At 36.3% G+C, this 24744-nt stretch overlaps 1 protein-coding gene across 1 annotated transcript in view; it reads left to right on the forward strand.

Moving 5' to 3' along the window:
* The window catches only part of SP4 (Sp4 transcription factor), a 27910-nt gene extending 6694 nt beyond the window's left edge, over positions 1-21216 (forward strand). Inside the window, exons 4-6 of the mRNA XM_041466525.1 lie at positions 15840-16068; positions 16303-16502; positions 17588-21216. Of these exons, the coding sequence (XP_041322459.1) occupies positions 15840-16068; positions 16303-16502; positions 17588-17835 (677 nt within the window). The 3' untranslated portion in view covers positions 17836-21216. The remainder of the gene's footprint in view (positions 1-15839; positions 16069-16302; positions 16503-17587) is intronic.
* Positions 21217-24744: the final 3528 nt, after the last annotated feature.

Here is a 24744-nt window from a genome sequence, read left to right on the forward strand (position 1 = left end):
TTTGTTGTTTTGTCGAATAGATTCTAAATTCCAAAAGAGAAAAATTTCACATTGGGAAGAAAAACCTTAACATTTTCTGGTAAATACTATATTGTGATCTACTTTTCATAACCTTTGTTACTGAAAGTCTGCTGTAAACCTAGCAAGATGTATAAGTGTGTTTGGGGTTTCTTGTGTTTTTTCAGTTAAAAGTTCGAGTACTTTCCTGGTAAGTACCATACTTAGGGTTATATGTTGCATGTGTTCAAAAATGCAGGGCAAAGCAGGGAAGATCTCACAATTTTTCACTTTCTGGCCTGAGATAAAACTTCAATGTCAGTGATGAAAATTATTTTTTTACTGTGAGAGCTACTGAGTACTGACACAGGTTGCTGAGAGAAGTTGAAGACTCTCCATCTTGGGACATATTCAGAAACTGTCTGGACGTGGTCCTGGACAGCTTTCTGTAGGTGGCCCAGCCTGACCAGGGTCATGGAACCAGATGCTCTCCAGAGGTCCGTCAAAGTCTACACCAATCTGTGATTCCATACAATTTTATTAAGGTGTACAAAGTGTCAGTCAAAGGCATAATTAAATGTACAGAAGGAAGTTTTATTCTCATCCAGTTAAGTTTCTGAGTGTTAAAACCAGATCTTTAATGAGTTGTTTAATTAAGAGGAAGGCAAATAACAGGCTACATAAAAACCACTGTGGTTGCTTGAACATTCAGGGATCTACTATTACCTGCCTGCTGTGAGATCAGTACATGTCTTAGCCTTTTACTAAGCTAGTTCTGCACTAAGATTTCTTCTCTGCTGTCAGTTGTTGTTTTGCACATGGAATAGCCTGGAATGTTACAGATAGTAACTTCCTGAATTTAGCCCCTATGGTCTCAGGGAAAAGTAGATACTGCGGAATACCCTTGCCTTTTTTCAAGGCTTCTGCTGTGAGAGTTGCAGATGCCAGTTCAAACCATTCCTGTCCCCAGCCCCTTTTTGAAATAAGGTAGATTTGTCTAGATGAGTTGATTGGCAGTGTAAGAGACTACTTGAAAGGAGCTGCTTTTAGTACTAGTTGAGTCTAAGAAAAAGATACAGTTTGTAAAACTGTTTTCTTTTGGTAGGTGGAGTTGTGTTGGTTGGTTGGTTCATTTTGGTGTTTGTCTTTTGGTTTTGGGGGATTTTTTTGGTAGTTTTTTTTTGGTGGGGTTTTCTGGTTGTGTTTGGTTTTTTTTGGTTTTTTTTTTTTTCTTCAGAAAAATTCCCTGTTTCTTTATGAGAAAAAAAAGTAATAGATCAAACTTATATCTACCTTAGTTAAACTTCTTAGAGTACTTTTGTTACATGATGATGGAGGTGTGTGCCCCATACAAAAGTGAATTAGATGATTTTGTTTTAAAATAGTGAAAAATATTATTTGTATTTTATGTATCCTTGTTCCAAGATCACTTTTTTTAAGCAAAAGTCATCAGATTCCATCACCTTGCAACACAAGTTCAACCCTTTTTCTTGAACATGAGTGGTGACATGGCCTGAATTATGGGGAATTTGGAGTTCATCCACCCAAAATAACCTGGAGCGATGGCTTCTGTTCAGTGGAAGAGGCTGTTGCCTGGCAATAGTAAAGCTGGAGAGTTTTAAGTCTTTTGTAGGGGTGTGTGATGGGCTCCAAAATAGGTCTTAATGACAATGAAATCCAATGCCAAGTGTTCTTATTGGGATACTTAAAAATATATAATGAGTCTTGCCATTCTGTTTCATACTCTGTAGTGTAATGTGAGCTACTAAGGCATTTCTCTCTTTGGCCAGATACTTTCACATCACTGTGACTAGTAGTTATGCAGTTTGTCAGTACCTTGAGGTCTCCTGATTTCTTGTGCATTTTCCCACTTCTGCATCCAGCTTTAGTCTTTCTTCAAGGCTTTCCTTTCCCTTTCCTTCTTTATTAAGTCTTCTTGTGTGACAGTCGCTAGTTTTAGGACTTGCAGTTCAAAGATTCAATATATTGTTTAGACATGACTGTCATTCTGGGTCAAAGTTTGATGAGGACTTTGAAGCACTCTACCCAATTCTTTAAACATGGGGAAAAAAAGGATTAAATTAACTCAGTGACTGGAAAAAGGGAAACATCACTCCAATTTTTAGAAAGGTAATAAGTAGGCCCCTGAGAACTACTAAGCAGTCAGCCTCATCTCAGTGTCTGGTACGGTCATGGAACACACCTTCTGCCAGCTATGTCCAGGTGTGTGGGTACAGAGGTGGTTAGAGACAGCCAACATGTTGTCCCAAATGTACACCAAGCATGGCTTCACAGGGGGCAAATCGTGCCTGGCTAATCCAGTGGCCTTCTGTGCCAGAGTGACTGTATTGGTAGGTAAAGGAAGAGCTGCTGATAATCTACTCCATCTGCTGTGACTTTTTGTAAGGGTTTTTAATATAGTCCCTTGCAGAAGTCTTGGAGAGATACAGATTTTATGGATGATAGGGAAGTAGCTGGATGGACACATTCAGAGTTGCCATCAATGATTCAATCTCCAAATGTAGATCAGTAATCAATGATGTCCCTCAGGGGTCTGTACTGGGACTAGTACTGTCAGTATCTTTACTAATGATGTTGTGGAATTCTGCGCACACTTGGCAAATTTGCAGATGGCACCAAAATGAACGGTGCAGTTGATGTGCTTGAGGGAAAGGATGACATCCAGAGGGGTCTTGGCAAGCTTGAGAAGTGGGCCAGTATGAGCTTCATTGTGCTTCAGCAAGGCTGAATGAAAGGTCTCCTACCTGTAATGGTGGAGTAATCTCAGTATAGATTGTGTGATTTAGTAATGGATTGAGAGCAGCTCTGTGGAGAAAGACTTGGGGATATTAGATGAAAAATGAGATATGCACTGGCAATGTACACTTGCAGCCCAGGAAGCCTATGGTATCCTGGGCTACATAAAAAAAAACAAGGCCAGCAGTTCAAGGGATGTGATTCTCTCTCTGCCACTGTTGTGAGACCCCATCCATAGTAGTGTGCTGGGATCCCCACTAGAAGACGGACGTGGATCTGTTACAACTGGTCTGGAAAAGAACCATGAAAATGATCAGAGAGCTGAAACACATCTTGTATGAAGATGGGCTGCAAGAGCTGGGGCTGTTCAGACTGATGAAGAGAAAGCTCTGGGAGCCTTCCAGATACACAACAGGATCTTGTCAGAAAGACAGATTCTTTACCAAGATGTGTTGGCAGTAACAGCGCAAGGGGCAGCAGTTTTAAGCTGAAAAAGGGTAGGTTTAGATGGGACATGAGGAAGAAATGCTTTGCTCTGAGGGTGGTGAGACACTGGAACAGGTTTTCCAGAGAGGTTGTAGATGCCCCATCCCTGAAAGTGTTCAAGGTGAGGTTGGGTAGGTCTTTGGGCAGCGTGATCTAGCTGAAGATGTTCCTGCCCATGGCAGGGAGATCAGAACTACATGATCTTTAAAGGTGCCTTATCATCCAAAACCTTCTATGATTCCATGAGTATAAGAATCAAAAGTGTTTCTGACCCTGTCTCATGCTGACTGCAGGTGATGCATACAAAGTGCAGTGCTCAGATTCTCTTCTCTCCTTCAGTCACCTGCATATTCCTGAGTCAAAAGGAGGGTTTTTTAAAAACAAGTTTAATAGTTCTCAATGGATTTTTTTCTCTGAATTTGTCTTTTCTGAGTGCCTATTTTTATGCATTTAATATTTTTCTGCAATATATTGTGTTTTAATTGTTGCATAAGACATGTTTTTATTTAAAGTTCTTAAGTTCCTCTATTATGAAAACTTAAAATACTTGATTCATCTTCATGCTATTCACAGTCTTCTATGACTCTCTATAACGCATGATAGATTTTGAGGGAGGGGAAGGTGTTTAGTCTGAAGTCCTAGAATATTACTCTTGCACTGTTGAATGAACGAAAATGCATTTTTGTGACAACAAATCCTGTGGGGCTCCTCTCGTGTGAATGTAATAGTATGTCTAGAAACAGAACTCGATGAGTGGTGCAGCTAAGCAAGAAGGGATTCCTGTAGGTGCTAAGAAGTTGAAAAGGGTTTAAAATAGCCACGTTACCTACAAGAAAACTGGCAAGGATAAACACCAAATGTGGAAGTCAAAGGAGCTGAAGGATAGGGGTTGCATGATTTATTTTTTTAAAATAACATGCAGTGTTTTCCTGGATGTTCATTGACAAGTAAGATGCAGCAAATATCTTGAAAGAAACAGGCTGCAAGCTGTGGAATCTGTAATAAAAAGATAAGTATAAAGTATTGAGCTGTATTTAAAAAAAAAAAACAAAAAAAACAAGCAAAAAAAGGAATGTATCATGGGTTTTTACTTAATAGTATGTGACTTGGCATTCTGAGAGTGTAGATGGGAGGAGTATAGAAATGTAGCATACTTTTTCCAAAGTCATGAAAGGTCACAACTGTTCTCAGGCTGCCTTGAGCTGAGAATTGTTGCAGAACCAGTGTTCTAAATATTATAGTACTGGCATCCTTTTCAAGTGTTTCAAAGTAATTACAGGAGAAGCATTTAGTCTCCTAATGACAAAATTGCTTTGTTTATGGGGTTTTCTTAAACTGAAATTCAATACAGTGGCAGAAACAGTTTGACAACAAACTGCAGTTGAAAACAAAAATTAGCCATGGTGATGTTAGCATAAAAATAAAAGTGTCAATATAGTGGTTCTGAGCTTGATGCCTCCGAAATGTGCAATCTGCCTGTTCAGATAAATTGCCATTGGAGAATAACCTGGTAAATATGCCTCAGTAAAACTAGTCTTTTCTGCCTGACCTGTGAGTAGCAGGCATGACTTCATCATTACTTCTAAAATAAAGTGGGAAGGGGAAGCGTTTCAGGTACCAACTTTGCTCATGATTGCGACATCATGAGCAGGTTTATAGTTTATAATAGGTTTATAATGAGCTATTTTTATGCTATAAACTTCAAGAACAAAATGTAAGCCTTAAATGTAAGCCCTGTCTTAAGAATATTGGGTTTTGCTATCACCTCTCTCAATTCCTGTTTTCAGAAATCAGAGCAGGAAAAGAATTAGCTGAGCTTTCTTGTTCATAAAGTGCCAAGCAAGTGAATTGAGTGATGCGGCACATCTTCAACAGGTTGTTAGTATTGTTTTCTTTGTTAAAGCATACTTAAATCTGCATTAAGCCAACCTTCTTCTTCTTGCATTACCACATGGTGCGAGGGAAAAACAAGAAGCATGTTCAAAATTTCATTTCAGCAGCTTCCTCACTGTAACTTAGATTTTGGAATTCTAAGTGTCATATGATTTTGGAACTGGTAGATGAAATAAATAATTTCTTACTGTTTTAATATATTAAAAGCCATTTTAAAATAGCAATGGCAATTATTGAGAAAAGGTACCTGTATATGGAATGGGATGTTATGTTCTAAGAGGAATATTAATTTCAAGTGAAACAGTGTTATTATTGGGGATTGGAGAGCCAGGAGTTGGACTTGATGATGCTTGTGGGTCCCTCCCAGCTCAGGAAGTTCCATGATTATTGAAAAGCAACTCTTTTGTTTAGTGGTCCATGATTTTAATGGATAATTTAGTTAATAAAAGTAGCTTGATTTATATGCTATAACATAGTAGCTTTAGAAGTAGTCAAGACTGCATAATGAAGTATAATTTCTAAAATCAGTATTTTACTCTGATTATGACACATACCAAAACAATAGCTCTGGACATGCTTAGTTTAGTTTGGAGTATGGTTATACAGTTATATTGATTTCTGTGTGCATCTGTTCCTAAAAGTGGAGTCTCCGCTGGTGTTTAATGTTGCTGAGAGTTGATAACAGTCATGCACCTTATTCAGTTTGTCTTTGGAAAAACTGTATCACCCCAACAGGCATATTTAATCTTCATAGATTGGAAGTCTAGTATTATTTTATTGTAAAGAGAGAATTATCAGTTAATATCTTCCGGCTGAAAAAACCCTTGGGATACACGGTTAGTACAAGCCTAAGTTTCCTTAATTATAGTTTCAAGTGATGACGTTACTGCTTTTCCCTGGAGAAAAATCCTGAAGTTTAAGAAAAATGGACCTTGATTGTCTTATTTCGTTGATCATCAGGAAGTAACTGACAAAAGCATGAATCTTTTCAGTTTGTTCCGATCCAAAAAACAAGACTAGTTAAATAGTTTTGTAGGGTTAACAGAAAATGTCAGAACTGTTATGGATTTGGATCTTACTGATTCTTTTGGCCCTTCTTTTGTAATTATATAATATGTGGCTTTTTGGTCCTTGCCTGATGACGGTTATAACAAAATTTCAGGTTTTACATCTTTAATAAACAAGTCAGTTTTAATATTTGTCACCTATTCATCCATGAGCTGTTAATAAAACCAAAGCTTGTGGATTGTGTTTAGTCTTGCTGTATAAGATCTTCAAAAATGTTTTATGAATCTTGGGGTTTTTTTCTGAAAATATCCTTTAAATGCCTTTGAATCTCTTTGCCTTTCTTTTTATAATTACTTTTATCTTGATCAACATAATATTTCATACGGCCAAAATATTTACTTCAAGGAAATTCATGAACCTTCTAGTCAAGTGTAAAATATGTAAGCCAGCTAAAGCATAGTCAAAATCCCATAATACCCACCCAGAAAAGCTTCCAGCCTACCTCCCAAAATCCAAATAGAGTACTGGAACCTTAGCTTATGTTTTTTCATGTTAGCCTACCTCTGTCCTTTCAAGAATCAGTTATTACTACTTCATGGCAATACCCATAAATTGAATGGAGGTGCAGAAAATTGCACTTTCTGAGTGTGTGTTTTTGTTGCCATATGGCAGAAGCATGCAAGATAGCATTTGATTTTTGTTTTGTTTTGGGATTTTTGGGGTTTTTTTCAGTTTGTCAGTTATTGAGCTCCTCTAGTCAGACTGTGGCGACAGTCCACAGACTTCTTTCTAGTCCTACCCCTGTTTAAGAGTTGGGGGGAGGAGCTGAAGGAAAGAACTGGGCCACATTCTGTTGTGGCTATAAGCTGTAGAATAATCTGAGAATTGTGGCAAGGGGATGGGGGAGAGGGAGATGTTCTATAAAAGTAAATCTAAGAATCTCAATTTCTTGCATCTGCTGCTAGTTTCCATGCAGTGTATCTGGTACTTTGCAGTACAGCTGGTGCTTGGGTTTTCAGCTGTTGCTCTAAGTTTCAGCATTCAGGAAACTACTTGTGTTCATCTAGAAGTGTTCTTGGACACCTACTCTAAATATACTTCTTGACTATTTATTCAATAATGATGAAAATCAAGGTTTTTTGTTTTTTTTGGAAGGGTCTCTTTTCATTAGTATAACAAGTTACTTTTCTTATTCCATCTCCTTCTTTAGAATACTTAATAAATTGACCTTTTTTTTTTTTTTTTTGTTTGAAGTCACAGTATCCAAAACAACCTGAGACATTGTCTTGCTTTAACTGAATCCCCCAAGTTGGTTGTTCAAGACTAAATTTTGTGAAATTGTAGCTCTGTGTTTGATTTTTATACTGGTTTTGTATGGGTCTTTCTGTGTTGTATTTGTGGTAGCTCTTTCCTATGTTTAATAAAGTAATAAAAAGTAAACTTGCTTTCAGTTTAATGAAAGGTCCTACCAGCTGGGAAAACTTATTTTCTGGTTCAAAGTACTGAAGTGCCCTCAGGTTGTCCTAAAGCATTTGGATAAAGCCTTACATTTTTGAAAATCATTAAAGTAACTTGGTGAAACTTTTAGGACATTGGTTTGATTTTGTTTAGGTTACCAATATGATTATTGCACTAAAGGAAAAAAGCTTCATATTTTTAAAGATCCTTAAACCCCTCTAACTTTATTGCCTTAAATTTCACTCTTGAAGTGGTACTTTCAACAGAAGTTAAGCGTAGTTATTATGCGGTTCAGTAATTTTTCAACACACTGAGACTTAAAAATCTCTTGAAAAAGAGTATAGCAAGTTCTTACAAATCTTGACAAAGTTAGCCATGCACAAATGATAGAAACTTGCTCCTCTGTAGGAGGCAGAAAAGACAGATGTCTATTTGATGCTGCAGTTTGCACAGGAAACTTTCTGCTTGTAGTAGCATCTGGACACAATGCTGTGATTTGTGATCACCCTTGTAGTGGCTGGGTGAATCCACTTCTCCTTACGCCAAACTGATCTTCTCTACAGAATGTGTGGGTCCCTTGTATCAGTGCTTGCAGTTTCTGTTATGGGGAAATCTTCTTTTGTCACATATTGCTTCTTCATAAGTCTTTATTAACCACTGTTTAGAAAAGAGAGCAGAATTGTCAGCATACTGTATCATCTTCTTTGTAAATATTTAAATTCAGTTGTCTTTACATATGTGTCATTTTAAAATGTGGTTTGTCCTTTTTTCAGCATGAAACCTCCTTCATAGTAGATTTTTTTTAAAAAAAATTGAGGATCTCTAACTATATTGACACATACTTTTAAACAATATTTAAAACTTGGCTATACCTTAATCAAAGCATTATATTCTATTGTATCATATAGACATGTTATTATAAGTATATTATAAATAAGTATATAAAGTATATAGATATGATCTTAGTGTAAATTATGTTTATATCTTTATGGAAAAATAATATTAAAGGATGTTTTCAAGCTTACAGTACCTGGTGTATGCAGGGCAAGGGAAGATGAGAAAATTTTTCCCATTACTTTCTTTCAGTGAGTTGTTAATGGGTGAGTTGCTACATCAGCTCTGATGCCTGTAGAGCTTGGGAACTCTGCAGGAACTCTTGTAGTAATATGCATTGAATTATGGATTCGAAGTGCAGCCTTTTTTTTTTGCTTTTTAGAATACAGAGTTGAACAAACTTTCTTCTTTGCAGCATTAGCCACTGTAGCTCTAGGTACATTTTGCCAAGTGTTTCTCAGATTTTACAGTAAGGTGCACCCTACTGAGATTACTCTGTCATTGATGCTCTCATCTTTTGGCTGCTAAACATTAGTTGCACAATAGCAACAGGAAATTTATACATTTTTTCTGAGGAACTATGTACCAGAACTTAGAAGTATCCTTTTCTTAGTCTTAAGTTTTTCTTCTTTCCAAGGTCCAATTTTCTAGTGCCTTACTCTCATGATTTCTCTAGATCAATAAAGTTAAGTCCTTTTCCTTCCCTTCTGCTCTATTTGCCTCAGAGAGTAATCTGAGTTTTGTGCCTGCTATTTCAGGTGAACAAGAGTTCGGAAAGCAGGTGTAGTGTGTCCAAAAGGAGGATTGGTTTGACTTATAATGGATGGCCAAGCCTAATAACCAGTGATCAGTCATTCTGTAGAAAAGTACTTTTTAAGTACCATGCATTAGCTTTCTTAAATCATTCAAGTACTGTTTTGGTTTTGCAAATTAATTTTTAACTGAAGATATGATTGGTGTGTGTGTATTATTTGGTTTCATAGTAATTACTTAAAGTTGTTAAATTTTCTTGCATGAATGTATTACAAACTCCTGTATGGGAAAGCATATGTGAGTTTTACCTGCTAAGATGCAATTTGACTGCAAAATTGGAAAGCTGAGCAAGTGATGCTGAAGAATAAAGGATGTGCAATCATTTATCTTGATAATCCTGTATCTCATGTTAATAAGTGATGCAGTTACTTAACGGCTTAAATGGGAAAGATTAGTGACCAAGATCATGCAGGTTCTTTTATTTGAGAAGCTTAAAAAATTTCTATCCAGTCATAATCCAGTCATAAGTAAATACTATAACAGGTTTCCTTGTTGTATGCATTTTGTCCTATGGTCAAATAAATAGTTCCTATTTAATAACAAGACAATATTTGTAATATTGCCATAAGTGAGACTTCTATTGCATTTGATTTGTAAAGTAAATACTATAACAGGTTTCCTTGCTGTATGCATTTTGTCCTATGGTCAAATAAATAGTTCCTATTTAATAACAAGACAGAACTTAGGCCTGAGAGGAAATGAAATGCAATTTAGTATCAATGTTATTTTGTATCATTGTTATTTTGTAACATGTGGTTGTAACTTACCTTTCTATCTTGACAGTATGTACAATAAAGCTCAGGCATGTGCAAGTTCAGGGATAATTTTTTTAATCAAGATATTTCATAATTTCAGAAATCATTATTAAAGAAATCATGGGAACTTGAGAAAGCTTTCTCTACTCCAAAAGCAGATGTCAGTGTGCAATGACTGCTTTCACAGCTCATGCAGAATAACATACATGAACTGAAGTGTGACTTTGTTCCCTCACATAGTGGTTTCTTTAGGCCTCTTCTTGAAACGGGTGCTGAAACATGAGAGCTGTTGTTACTGAAGGGTTTGAGTATGAATGGTGAAATGTAGTGATATCAGGTCTTGTGGTTTGGAGTATGTCAGGAAGAAGCAATTTCAAGTGATCTCCTGATTGTAGCAGCATTTCTGGAAAGCTTTAAATAGTATTCAATGCCTCTAGTAAGACTTTGAAAGGAATATTTTTAATAAGCCCTTTTTTCTCCATCTAGTGTCACGAGATCATTCTCTTCCTGTGTGGATAACATTATCTCAAGCACCTGCTTTTAGAGTAAGCAGGTTTGTTTGTTTTTTGTTGGTTTCTTTTCCTCCAAATAAGAAGCCAGTTTAGACCTAGATCCTCTCAACTGAAAAATCCTCTCTGTTTCAAACTTCTAGAAGTTGCCCTCATTTAATTTAGTAGGCTGCTGACAAACTCATATCAAGTTTTCTCAGTATCTTTTCTTTGGTAGAGGTGATTTAAGAAATAATTAAATTCCCTTATCTTCCCTTTATATTCTCCTTGTTTTTCTTCCTCATTAATAAGTGCAAGTGATGTAAAAGTTAAAAAGTGATCCATAGAATTCTAGTATATAGTTTTAAAAAAATCCCATACAACTCAAGACTGTAGCAGACTCACTTAGAGATTTTGGGCATGTTCTGTCAGTTGTTTTGTGAAAAATTTCTGATTTTTCTTCAGGAGAAAAGATATTTCAACTGGTCTAAAATACACTCCTGTTATTCTCAAAGAACAAAGACTTTTATATTTAACAGCTTTAAAATGAGAATAGATACATTTCTACCCTGTGTATTACTAGTGTGCTAGCTTGTTGGGGTACTCTCTCAGGAATTCAAAACAAAAATTTAGTCCAGTAATTGCATTACTGAACTTCCCAGTGTTTTTTCATAGCTGTGTAAAGCTCTGACAAAGAATATTTATTGTCTATGTGTGCTTTCTTCAGTTACTCTTTTACCTCAAAAAACTAGATTTGCTTATTGAATGTTGTGGCTTGGTTCTTCAAATAAGGCAATTTGCATGATATTTTGAGAGCTTCAGAACCTTCTGTTCTGAATTTAGTAAGTGGAATTCAAGGGAAGGGAGTTGAAAATAGTGATTCCATGAGATTAATTTAAAGAAGAAAAATCAATATACATATTAGAAAATGTTATAACTAGTTAATGCTAGCTAAAGAGCAGTCAATTTATTGCTGTTTAACTGAAGCCATGTCGGGGGAGTGTAATTGTCTGCCTGAGCAACTTTACTTGGCATTGTCCCCTTTGTATTTTTATTGTCATTTTTCTGGTTATTGTGAATAATTTCTACTCAAATTTGTCACTGTGTTATGTTTAATAAATAGATTGTTGTAGCTCAGTAGTGTGTATCCTGTATTCCAAGATACGCCCTGTCCTTACATGGGAGGAGGAAAGTTCAGAAAGGTAAAGTGTGTGTCAGCAGTGGTATTTGATATTCTAAAGAGTCAGAAGACCATTGTGTGGTTGGTAGTCTCATTACTTGGACAGTGAAAATTGGTTCATATGGAATCAGCAAAATACATTGGATTTTTAGAAATGCTGAACAGGCTTCTCTATAAATGTTGATTTGTCATATCCTAGAATTATATCTTGAATATTAACTAGTAATCATGGGATGAGAAAAGGAGTCATCCTCCTCAGGGTTCAAGTGTCTCAGTTAACATCTTACTGGAAAAGCCTTGGTTTGGCAGCTGTCTTGGTTTAGGGTGAATTTAGGGAGGAAACTTTTGAAGCGGTCTCTTTAGAAAGCAGATTTCAGCGGTCTCTCTGCCAACTGATTTGGGAGGTAAATTTTCTTTGAGAGAAGTAGAAAAAACTGTTTATTGAATGAGAAAAGTACTCACAACCATGAAAAAAAAATTAAACAATAAAACCTCTCTTTGCTCAGAAGAGATGGTAGATTCAGAGATTCAGAGTGTAAAGGTTTTTTTGTAGGCATGGCTTTTTTCAGGTTAGGATCTGGCAAGGCAGCGTCCAAGGGAGACGTGATGTGGCAGTGTTGGCCTTCTGGACAGGAGCAGCAGAGTTGAGCAGTTCCTCTGAAGAAGCCACAGTCTAGAGAAAAACCTTTTGTCTTGGCTGATGAGCTGGAAGCTAGTTTAAAAGTAAAGAAAGACTCTCCATTTTCTCTTCCCGGCTACATGGCTGTGAATTCCAAGAGCACCCTGAGAGCTTTACCTTTCTCTTGCTGTCTGTGCTGGGCAGCACAGTCAGTGAGAAAAAGAATTTCAGAGGAGTAAGAAAGAAGTTTCTTTAGATAAATGATGTGCATCTTCTCCCTTCCCTTTGCTCTCTCTGTCTCTCTGGGCCTAGTTTAGAGCTATAGGGCCCATTTATGAGCAAAAATACAGACTATTATGATACCACATCATAAAGTCATCTCAGGACAGCCCAGGGAAAGGTTGCATCGAAACTTTGGTATCAGTTCAAGAAAATCAGAGAGAAAGAGATAAAATATCCTTTTCAACTGAGTTCTGACCACAGACTGATTAGGTCTCAGGACTTCTTTGCTCCGATAGGACTTTGTGACATAAATGGAGTCATCCTTCTAACAGAATGTTATAAAAAAGTATAATTCTTAACAATGTACTCAAAAATGTGACTGATAATGAAAATAGAATAGGAGGCTGCAGTAGGTCACAATATCTGTTATATCTTCAACTTTTGTAGTGACCATTCACAGATGCTTCATTTGTAGTGCTGCTCAGAGAATTAAAGGAGTTTGCACCTTGGGTATATTTAACAGATGGGGGCTGGATTGTGCTCTGTGAAAGACTGCACATTGAGCAGATTCTTCCTTTTCATTTACCTTTGGCTCACCAGAATGTGCAACTGGTTTTCATCACAAGCAATCATGTTACCATATTGATATTATCATATTAGGATAAGCATTAGCTATAAAAAAAAAGATTAGCCTTTTTTTGACTCTGGCTGTTTATAGCACTCAGTCAGTGTTCCAACAGCTTAACAGCCTGACAAAGAGTTACCCCAGGACTAGCACTTTCTTTGGAAGCTCTAGTATCCTCTTCAGCCACTGTTAGACCAAAGTACTTGATGTTACTATTTGCTTTTATATTATGATGTTCTTCTTACCCTATCATATTGTCCCTCAAGGATTATCATGAGTGCTTTCCTTTCCTATTAAAGTATGGGAAATAAATATGTTTCCAATACATTGCTATTCTGAAAATAAAGACTTGGTTCTAAACTAAACATATGGGGACTCTGCATTCAAGGTTAAGCCTGTAATTATTTTTCCTTTGCTGCTGATACCAGAATCCTTTTAGATTGTTTGTTTGTTTTAAGTATCTGTGCAATAGCAAGTGGGGTTCAAATGCTATCTGTCATGGGCTTGTCCTTGTTCTTTTCAGAGAGCTGAAAACACTCAGTGTCTGTCAGTATTTGTGGCCTTCTTAAGAAGACAATGAATTCATGTTTATTCATATCTAGGCAGATCAGATGCAACTTCCAGTCATAAACTAAGGGAAATAACTGGGAAAATTTGGTCAGTGCTTCAGGTGAAAATAACCTGGTACTGACCTAGGCAGAAACCAGATTTGTTCTACTTCCTGTAGCCAGCAGTGGCCTTTAGATGACAAATCAGGTCTCTTGGGAAGGTTTTCTGTTACCATGTTCTTCAGTACTAACCTGTGTGCATGTATGTATGTGGTGGTGTTAAGTGATGTGTGTTAGATTTCGTATCTGGCTTTTACACAAGATAGTCTGTGCAAGCATCTATTGCCCCTCAGCAATCATGTGAACGAAGCAGTCATTGTCCCATGCTGGGTTATGTGTCAACTCAGTAGCTGGGCACTTCAGCCTTCAGAGAGAGCAGTCCTCTTATCCCCATTGTTGGTGTCTGTTATGGATGCTACAGAAGTCATTAGAACCCATTCATATATCTCTGAATCATGTTATCCCTGAGGAATTTCTAAATTTTAAATGAATGTTTCCATTCTGAGGACTTCCATGTCTTAAATATTGTATTCTGCTCTAAAGAATTCTGGTTACCCTGTTACACTCTCTAAATCAGGAGATAGTATTTCCTTCTATTTCACAGTTGTATGAAAGCAGTGAATTTTTGAAAATGGCAGCATCTAATTATATTTTGTCCCATTCCTGTTACTAAGACAGCTGGCATTCAGTCATATTGTCATATTGTGGCTGGAAGTCATCTCTGTGTCTGATTTAGTTTATTACATGTATTTTCTAAGTCTGTATAGCACTAACTTTTAAAACAAACATAATATTACTTTGTTGTTCAAGAAACTACACTTCTTACCTATATTGGAATAGTTTCTTTTGCTGTAATATCAGGCCAGTAATCCAGATTTCCTTAGATCAAGAAAGCCAATGAGATAATGGACTTACACAATGAAGCTGAATTCCTCATTCATTGAGTCAGTCTTGGAATTATATTTGATCCCTTCCCTGGGGAGGCTGTTCAGGTGATTGACCACCATCTCAGTGAAGAGCCTTTTCTTAGTGTTCCACCTGAACTTTCCCTGGTGCAGACTCATGCCATTCCCTCATGTCCTATCACTAGTCACCAGAAAGAGGAGAGAGGAGATCAGCACCTCTCCCTCCACTGCCTCCCTTGAGGAAGGTGTAGACTTTGTGGAGGTCACCCCTCCGCCTTCTCTTCTCCTAGCTGAACAAACTGAGTGACCTCAGCTTCTCCTTGAACATCTTGTGCTTGAGACCTTTCATCACCATGGTCCCCTCCTCTGGACACACTCTAACAGTTTGATGTGCTTCTTCCACTAAGGCACCCAAATCAGCTCAGAGTGCTCGAGGTGAGGCTGCACCAGTGCAAGGTGCTTCCAGTCACCTCCCAGTCACTTGGCTCACTGCACTCTGCTGATGCACCCCAGGGTACAGCTGGCCCTTTCGGCAGTGTGCCCAACAGGGCACACTGTTGACTCATCTACAGCTTGCCATCAACGCAAAAAAAACAGATGTCTTTCCCCAGGGCTGCTCTTGCTTCTCGTCCCCCCATTTATACATCTAAGCAGGGTTACCCCATCCTGAGTAGAGAATCCTGCAAAACAGTCTCAAAAAAGCTTTGGTATGTTAGCTTGTTCAAATCTAGTCCTAAGTTTCTTTTTCATTCAAAAGTTCCTTTCTGGCTCAATGCTGATTCAAGACAGATTGTAAGAGAAGTGACAGTTCTGTAAGTGCCATAAAGCAACTTCTTAATTAGCTAATTGTAGTTTTCTGAATGCAGATATAGTTCAAAGGTTATTAGAGAGACATTAATTGGCAATTGACTCAACTATATTTCAGTATAAGATTTTGCCTATCTCAGCTTTTAAGAAAAAGAATACATTTGTTAAACCAGTTAATTTTTCTTAGTATCAGTCAGTAATAGCAAATTACATTAAACTAGCAGGTAGGTATACTTCAGGAAAATGGCTGGATTTAATATTTTGTTTGTGGCTTCCCTTAACATTAGGTGGATTTTTGTCCACCTAACATAAATGTGTAGTTAATTTGTGCATTTCACTTATTGAAATGACTAATAAAAGGTACAAACAATTTTTATTTTACAGGTCAACAGCAAGGACAGGATGGAGTAAAAGTACAGCAAGCCACAATAGCTCCTGTAACCGTAGCAGTAGGTGGCATTGCTAATGCAGCAATTGGTGCTGTTAGTCCCGATCAGATAACACAAGTGCAGCTTCAACAAGCTCAACAAGCTTCTGACCAGGAAGTGCAGCCTGGCAAGAGACTGAGAAGAGTTGCCTGCTCATGTCCTAATTGCAGAGAGGGAGAAGGAAGGTAAGTGTAACTTTTATCAGTATATATTTAAGCATCTTATCACAGCTTGCCTTATTTGGGAGTCAGATTGTCCCATATTGCCTAGATTTTGAATGCTTTCTATTAGAAAGTACATTTGTGTGGGCTTTTTTAGACAGGGATTAAAATTGCCTCTATTAGCATGAAATGTTTCTCCTAATAGCTGGTAATGTTTTAGAATATAACTACTTAGCTGTTTAAATATGATCTTTTTAGAGGCAGCAATGAGCCAGGAAAAAAGAAACAGCATATCTGCCATATTGAAGGATGTGGAAAAGTTTATGGCAAGACATCTCATCTTCGGGCACATCTGCGCTGGCATACCGGTGAAAGACCATTTGTGTGCAACTGGATTTTTTGTGGCAAGCGATTCACAAGGAGTGATGAGTTACAGAGGCACAGAAGAACCCACACAGGTTGGTCATCCCTCTCTGTAACCATAGTACAGGAAATCTGAATTGTAGTGGCCATAGTTAAACAATGATATCGAAGTTCTCACTTACTAAGTTAGCTAAAAATTACCCTTAAATGTGAATAAAGTAACTTCAAAACAAGGAAGTGGTAGATTCCAGTTTTCATTAATTTAGGCTGACTGTGAAATCATCTAAATAAAAAGGGATCTATTCCAATTGTTCTTTTGTATGTAGGCTAGGAAGAGATGACCATTTCATGACAGATAGCTGATGTACATTAGCTAGTGCCTGATCTAAATGTAGCAAATTTAGGTCAGGCACGTAAGATTGGCCATGGACCAGGGTTACTGTTTCCTCACTTGGATTAGCTCAGTCCTTAAGAAATTTATTAACCTAGTCCATACACTAGATTTGGTCTTCTTGGGAAATTTCCTAGTTTCAAGTGGGAACTGCTAAAGCAAAGTCCCTTAACAGTTCAGAATGGAAGAGTTGGTCTTTTAAAAGCTGAAAAATTTTATCAGCCTTCATATTTTTAGCCCCAGTAGAGTATCTCCCCCCTCCCTGTCCCTTCTCCCCCAACTTACAGCACCTGATGTCTAAGCTCTAATTACATTTGAACAGTAACAGGACCTTTTGGTAAATTGAATTTGTCTCTCTTGTTGTAGATTTCATAGATCTCTATGGAGCATTAGAATTCATGTTTTCAAATTTGTTTCCCATCACTGTAATCTAAATTTAAAAAGTATTCTTAAGAAATGCTACCAAGTTGTTCTTTGAGAGCTTTTACCTCCCTTGCTCTGGTAGGTTTATGGAAGTTTATGAAAATTCTCTGGTGTCCTGAAATTGAAACTTCTCGTCAGATGATCACAGGAAATACTTGTTGAGAACGTTTTTTTAAGTAGTGAAGAGTAGATGGCCAAAAGCCTGTGATTGAACAGAACACACCTGGAAATGAGACAGATGGAAAAGGTGTCCTTTTAAAGACACTTTCAGTGGTGAATAAAATAGGGTGAGATTCAGATGATCAAGCAGTGTTCATTGCTCTCTTTCAGTAACATTTTGGTTTTCTTCTTCTTCTTTTTAAAAAGGTGAAAAGAGATTTGAATGCCCAGAATGTTCTAAAAGGTTTATGCGAAGTGACCATCTCTCGAAACATGTCAAAACTCATCAAAACAAGAAGGGCGGTGGAACAGCCCTCGCTATTGTTACCTCAGGAGAACTGGACTCTTCAGTTACTGAGGTTCTTGGTTCTCCAAGAATTGTCACAGTTGCTGCCATTTCTCAAGATTCAAACCCAGCAACCCCTAACGTTTCAACAAACATGGAAGAATTCTGAAAGGATCATTTATATGGACACCTAGTGCTGCACTTAAGTTTACATACCTTTCAGGATATGGAAGTGGGCTGGTAAAGTGGATTACAGAGCAGGAAATCTTTTTTTCAGTCATGACTTCTGTAAGTGTTCCAGTTTGGAGGGTCAGCATGGGAAGTGTACACCGGTGCAACAAGACAAAAATTTCAAAAATACAAACAGCGCAAATTGATGACTGGATAAACAGATAGAGGAATAATATTTCCATACTGTACTTTTTTAGTTATATATCTGTATATTCTGTAACGATTTTAAGTGAACTTTACCCCCCTATTTTAGCACTGTATGTTAATGTGTTTATAAAATCTGATAGTATCAATGTAAAACTGGGTGGACCTTGACTAGGATTAATACCATTTGATGAAGGCACTTTGTTTTCAACATAAATTTGTAATATTTTAATGAGCGCATCCTTTTCCCATAAGGCACAGCAAAACAGAACACAGGATGAACAACAGTGGACATATTTTGGGGTTTTGCTCAGTCCATACAACACATCGGTTAATTTTGGCCATCTTTTCTCAAATTTTGGAATTACTCAAATAGCAGCTGGATGATGCATGCTGCAAAGTGGTTCTGAGGTGGGCCTCAGATTAATTTTGACTACTACATTATAGTAGTGTGTATAAATGACAATCAGTGAGTTCTAATTCCTCTCTTCGTGTGGAGAGCTAGGCTATTTAGAATTAGTGTGAACAGTAGGAAAGATAAAACCATAGAAAGATATTAACATATGATTTACAAAAGTAATGGTAACTTTATGTAGGACAAAAAAAAAATTGTGTCAATTTTTGGTAATTCATTTCATTTTATATTTCCCTGCCCATGGCAAGGAGGTTGGAACTAGATGATCTCTAAGGTCTGTTCCAGCCCAAACCATTCTGTGGTTCTATGATTCTGTATTTTAAAACATCTGTGGCCCATTTCTAACTCATAGATAACTTGACTCTTAAAAACTCGACCTTAGGTGTTTGTTTTAATTTTGTTAGAATTCATGGAAATCAATCAGACAACAGAGTGTTGTCCAGTATCTCCTCTCTGTAAATACTAGTTTATTATGTTGTGGTTAATGTGCTGAGTTCTTTGTGCTTTGACTTAACAGCCAAAGAAAAAAATTATCACATTTTAGTAAGAAAATAAGTAAGTAAACATTTTCTCTTTCTCCTTAAATATTACCATCCTTTTTCTCTTCAAGGATAATATGTAGGCTGGTAATAAATATCTGTTACCTATCAAGTCTTATATTGACCCTCCAACCATAAAACAAACTGGGAAAAGAGAAATATTATCTTTTTGGGACATGGCTTTTGGTTTCAAAGGTTTGGTTACATTTTCAGATGTGACAGTGAATATAGAGGAAATGTAAAAAAAAAAAAAAAAAAAAAAAAAAAAAAAAAAAAACGACAAAAATTGCATTTTCTATGTGAAAATTAGTAGTAGGTTCAAGGAGGAAAGATGGCCAAATATTTCATACTCAGGATTTTTAATTACTTCCCCTAGGCATAAATATAACCTTTTGCATCTACAGTCAGTTGTTAATAAATTCTCATGACCAGTTTTTAAGGAGATTTATACACCAAAATATTTTAATGTAAATGAAGGAAGTACAGTGCAAGAAGAATAAGATGTTTTTCTTTCCCCTACAAATTATGAAAGGAAGAATGTGTGTGGTAGCTGTTGATTTGCAAGACGTAACAGGTACCCTGTGCATTCCCTAAAGAGCATATACTTCTCATCTGAACAATTTATCAATCTTGTGATGTTTTCTGTATTTTTGAAGCAAAAGAAATACCATTGTTTACACTGTGTACACTTTAGGCCAGCCCTTTGTAGCAAAATACTAAGCTGAGGGTATTTTATACTTTCAGTTTACATAAAAAGCTTTGAGATTAAAGAAAAACAATTTTACACTGTGGTTATAAATTTCAAGTTTCTTAAAGCTTTTTTAGACTTGTAACAGAGTCTTTAAATTTTAGTTGGGTTTTGTACATTATTTTGTATATTTTATTTAAAGTACTCTTAACTGATGTATCTGGACTTAAAACGTCAGAAGCAATTAGGTGTTACATTTAATACAGATGAACATTTGGTAGTATTAACTGTTAATTTTATTATAAAGGAAATGAAACGTCAAAGATATATTTTATCATTATGCTTCACAATCAGTGCTCTACATTACTTTATGCAAAGAAGAACTTTCCTAATGTTAATATCATATTTCCTAAAAGTTAACAGTTTTGTAAACTGAAATTACAAGCATTCTGCACAACCATTTCATATGTAATTTTTTCATGCATACTTCTGTATGCAGATAGGAAACTGAAGTAATTTTTAATCTGCAATGAATCCCTATTATAGATGTATCCAAATCTAAATCTGGTTGGCTTCATAGCATCTCAAGTACATTAACTTGTGTTAGCAGGTGCACATTTTACCGCTGGAATTAGAAACATTCTGCCAGTCTGTTCTGCATACCCATTCTGAATCCACTTTTCTGTCTTAAAAGGATCGTAAATTTCAATGTCCTTTATTTGACTCAGTGGGATATAGCTATTGTAAGTAATAGGGCACAGATGTGCAGTAGTATCTTGTTTAATGGCATTTCACTGTTCATTCCCTTTGCCACCATTAAAATTTTTGCTTTATTGTAATTATCAGTGCAAAGTGTATTTACCATGGTAGAACTCCAGTGTTAGAATAGTTTTTTTCTTACAATATACTTTCTTTGGTTAGGTTTGTGTATGTGTTGCCGATTACATTAGCAATTGGTGTTAAGTCATTATTTATCACATTCTTTCATGAGAGCAGTAATAAAAGTGTGTAATCTAGGAGAAAAAGTTAATTTGTCAAAGTTAAGTAAGCATGATGTTTAGGTCCTATTTTTCAATTTTATAACTGTTTTATTGCAACAATATTTGTATTTAAGTCTTCATTTTAATGCCTTGTGGTGTTTTTTTATGCATGTCACTGAATTGTCATCCCGCAAGAATTGATGTGCAGCATAGGGTATTAAATCTACATAATGATTTTGAAACAGAAAAATAGTTGATGGTAAAAATGTAAATGTTTTGCAAAAATTCCTTATAAAAAAAAAGTTTTGTAGTAATATTTCACTTGTAAATTTTTCTAAAAAAAATGGAAAAGGAAAAAAATGAGAGTAATGTTTCCCCACATCTAGAATTTAGAAATTAATTCTGCCAGCAAAGCCTGTAAGGCATTAATCTGACACTTTTACAATGCTGATTTGTATAATTTTTTGGTGGGTTTGGAACTAAAATCATGTACAAGTTGTTGCCTGCAATAACATTTTGCAAGTAACCTATTAAAAGTCCCTTGAGTTTAAAAGGTTTCTTCATTTAATTGCTTACAATATAAAGCAGCAATAAATAATGTTTGTATGATAATCTGTTCATCAAGAAGAACACTAGAAAACAAATGCTTCTCAATGGGGAAAGGTTGGCAGCAGCCTCTGGATTTGTGTAATTAAGATCTGTACTTGCTGGTCAGCGTTTCCCAACTGGCAGACTCCCAGCAGGGAATTAAACCAGCAGATTCCAGCTCAGCATGAATTCTGTGGGGTTTGTTCAACTCTTGCGAATGGAAGCTACGATTCTTCCTGAACACACCAAAGGAATAACCAAAGGGAAAAATTTCCTAAGGTAAGGAAAATGAGCGTACACACACACACACACAGAGATAAAATACAAATTTAGAAAATGGAAGATAATTCAATTTGATAGAGATAAATAATCGAAGTGTCACTGTGTTGCACATAGGGAATGAATATAGCAAATAGATGGAAACCTGAAAGTACTGACTTCAACTCACAGAAACTATGTTGAGCTTTTCTCAGTGAAATGTCGACAGGCTCCTGCAGTGTGTTATACTAAATTAACTTTCATGGTATGCCAAATTGCTAATGATAATGTTATACTATTTTTTTTTTAATGCTAAAAATTTTTATGGTGGACTTTGCTGTACTTTTGCAGTGAATAAGTAATGCTGTTTCACAAAGGAAGAAATGCCTAGAGAATCACCGGATCGTTTAGGTTGGAAAAGACCTTTAACACCATTGAGCTCAACTGAAAAGCTAACACTGCAAATCCCACCACTAAAACATGTCCCTAACCACCACATATACACATAAGAAGGCCACTTCCTTCCATTTTACAAAAGATGATTTTATAATTTGAGACTTCTAACCTTGTACTGCAAAACAGAATCATCTTTCCTAACTAAGATATAAAATATATTATCTTTATTATATGTTTGATTCGATACCCGTTAAGGTCTCAGTAACCTCTATTTGAATGTCAAACTTCTGAAGTCAATCTGTGTTGTAATTCAAAGTAAATGGACATCTGACCAACTAATATATCTTTATAGACCAATATTTTAGTATTGTGGCAGTGGTATGTTTTGAAGCAAATTCTGCATTACTGGTGAGAGACTAGTCCTCTGCTTCCACCATTTCTAATATACAATATCAAAAAATTACAAATTCTTACGTAAGGCTATAAGGATGAGTGTGCACATGTTACATTTTACCCTTTAGTCCTTCAATGTGATCGTTGTACTCTGGGAATCGTGAAGTGTGACACCAAACTGAGTGTTTCTGTCCACAACTGTAAATTCACTACCATTGCTAAAATTATCTAAAGTTACCTTTTATATTTATTCCATTAGTTTTATTTTATGTCCAGCTAGGCGGCAAGTATCAGGATTAATTCATATTGAACTTCTTAATGCCTTCTATGTCCCTGCTCCCATTTCTTTTCCTTTCCCCAAAGCAAAGGATATAATTTCCTGATATCCTGAGATTTGGCAATGAAATGGAAGAGCTGTAGGGACCTAGAGCTGGCATGTGCTATCTTTGCTTGCTAGAATACCTTCCATGGAAAGAGGCAGTGAGATACCTTTTCTCGAAAAGTCTCACTAAAAATGACCGGAGGTTATCAAAAGAAGGTGGATTGGTGCTTTGCCCAGCTACTGTTGTTGTAGTGATGGGCATTTTTCTGTTCAGGTTAATATGGTTTGTTGGATGGTTTTCATAGCAAGTGCCAAAAATTGCCTGCTTCTAAATTGCCAGGTCCAGGAACATGGGCATTTCTTTGACTGACATAAGCAGCAGTGTGCAATATACGATTCATAATATACAAATTCAATGTTATATCTATAATTTCTACTTTTGTGTATGGAAAATGCCTAGCCTTGAGCATTTAATAATTTCTTACAACAATATTTTAGCACAACTCTTTTAAAAAAAAAAAAAAAAAGTTTCACCTTTATAATTTGTCCTAGAAAGGAGAAACTGTTCTTAACTGAAGTGTATTGGAGACCATAAATATTCAGAGATTTCTTTGCCCGGTACACATTTTACAGCATTTCTGGAATTTTTCACTTTCTCTCTTGCATCTGTTCCCTCATGCATCTGTGCTGTATCCTAGCCTAGGTTGCCATTATGACCTCTCTCGTTGCATTTTCAAATGCTATAGCTTTTTATTTGAATAACCTTTTGCTTCTTGCTAAACACATTGCAGAAACACATAGACCAGACAAAATAAGTACTCTCTCTTAAATACTTATACTGGAAAACTCCTTTGGAAAGTATTTCAGTTGAATGAGATCTCTGTTCCATCCCCACATATTATGGAAGCTTAGTCCAAGCTGCAGTTTAAAATAAAAGTTTGCAGGGCAGGGAGTGTTTATCAAAAAAATGTTTGTGCTGCTGATCTAAAATTCTGTTAAGCATTTATTTTTATGGTGTTTTTAATTGAATGCATAGCTTTGTGTCACTTGTGTGTATTTTAAAGGAAACTCTTGGACCAAATAGTCCAAGAACTCTTGGTTCTTCTTCTTTGAGGAAGAACCTAATCTCAAAGCTGGCTGACCTTTTGGTGTTGACACATTTGTCAAAGTTCTAAAAGATTCTTAAAGCTATTGAAAGCAAGTGGCAAGAGAAGCATTCTCTGCATAGACCTAGACACATTCAGATTTTTTTAAAAAGTAAGTGAATTAACAACATACTAATTTACTTTCACAACTCAGTTTCCTAACTTAAACTGATGCTGATATGTGTGTCTGCTAAGTGGACCTATACATCTTTCAGGACTTAAAGGCTCTTGAGTTTGTACATCAAGTATATAAAACACTATTCACTTGCTAACTCCTTTTTGTCAGTTCTACTTCAGTCTTGCAAATATAGATTATCTGCTTAGAGTTTTAAAAATCTAAGGTATTAATATACATAATTAAACAGGTGAGTGGAAAAAAGCAAGAAAGTGAAAGCCAAACCAAGTGAAGTAATTTTTTCCAGTCACTCATTTCACTTTTGTACTGTCGCAATTTTTGCTTAGACATGCCTGGTTTTTCATCATTTTATGTCAATTCCTAACAGGAAACTTCCGTAACTAGATGTGGAAGAAGTGTTTATTTAAAGGACAAAAAAAGGTAGCCAGAGCATAAACAGGATGCTGGTTGGTGTACCTTTTCCCCCTAAAGTCTTCCATTTTTATTGATGGCAGTCACTACAGTTTACTGCTGCTCATAAAGAGAAAAGAAGTCAAGATAATTGAAGCAGGCAAGAATTACCTGAGAGTGGGATGAGAAGGGTGATAAAGTACTTAATTAGGAAAAAAAAAAAGAGTACATTACGAAATAGGTGACTGAAGAACTAAAAGAAACCTGAATGGAGTCTAAAATTACACTACACGAACAGGAAAAGCAGTAGTTACCATTAGTAGTTACCATGTGGAGCTAGAAGGAGGTGGAGTAATAGGTAAGTCCCTTTGCAAATATACATTTTTTATGCTTTTTACTTTTGGCACAACACTGGTCTTGCACATGGTGCTGGCAGCTTCTTTCTATCTTGAG

Source organism: Pyrgilauda ruficollis, unplaced genomic scaffold, assembly GCF_017590135.1.
Source record: "Pyrgilauda ruficollis isolate IOZ18807 unplaced genomic scaffold, ASM1759013v1 scaffold2, whole genome shotgun sequence".
In the NCBI taxonomy this organism is placed as follows: domain Eukaryota; kingdom Metazoa; phylum Chordata; class Aves; order Passeriformes; family Passeridae; genus Pyrgilauda; species Pyrgilauda ruficollis.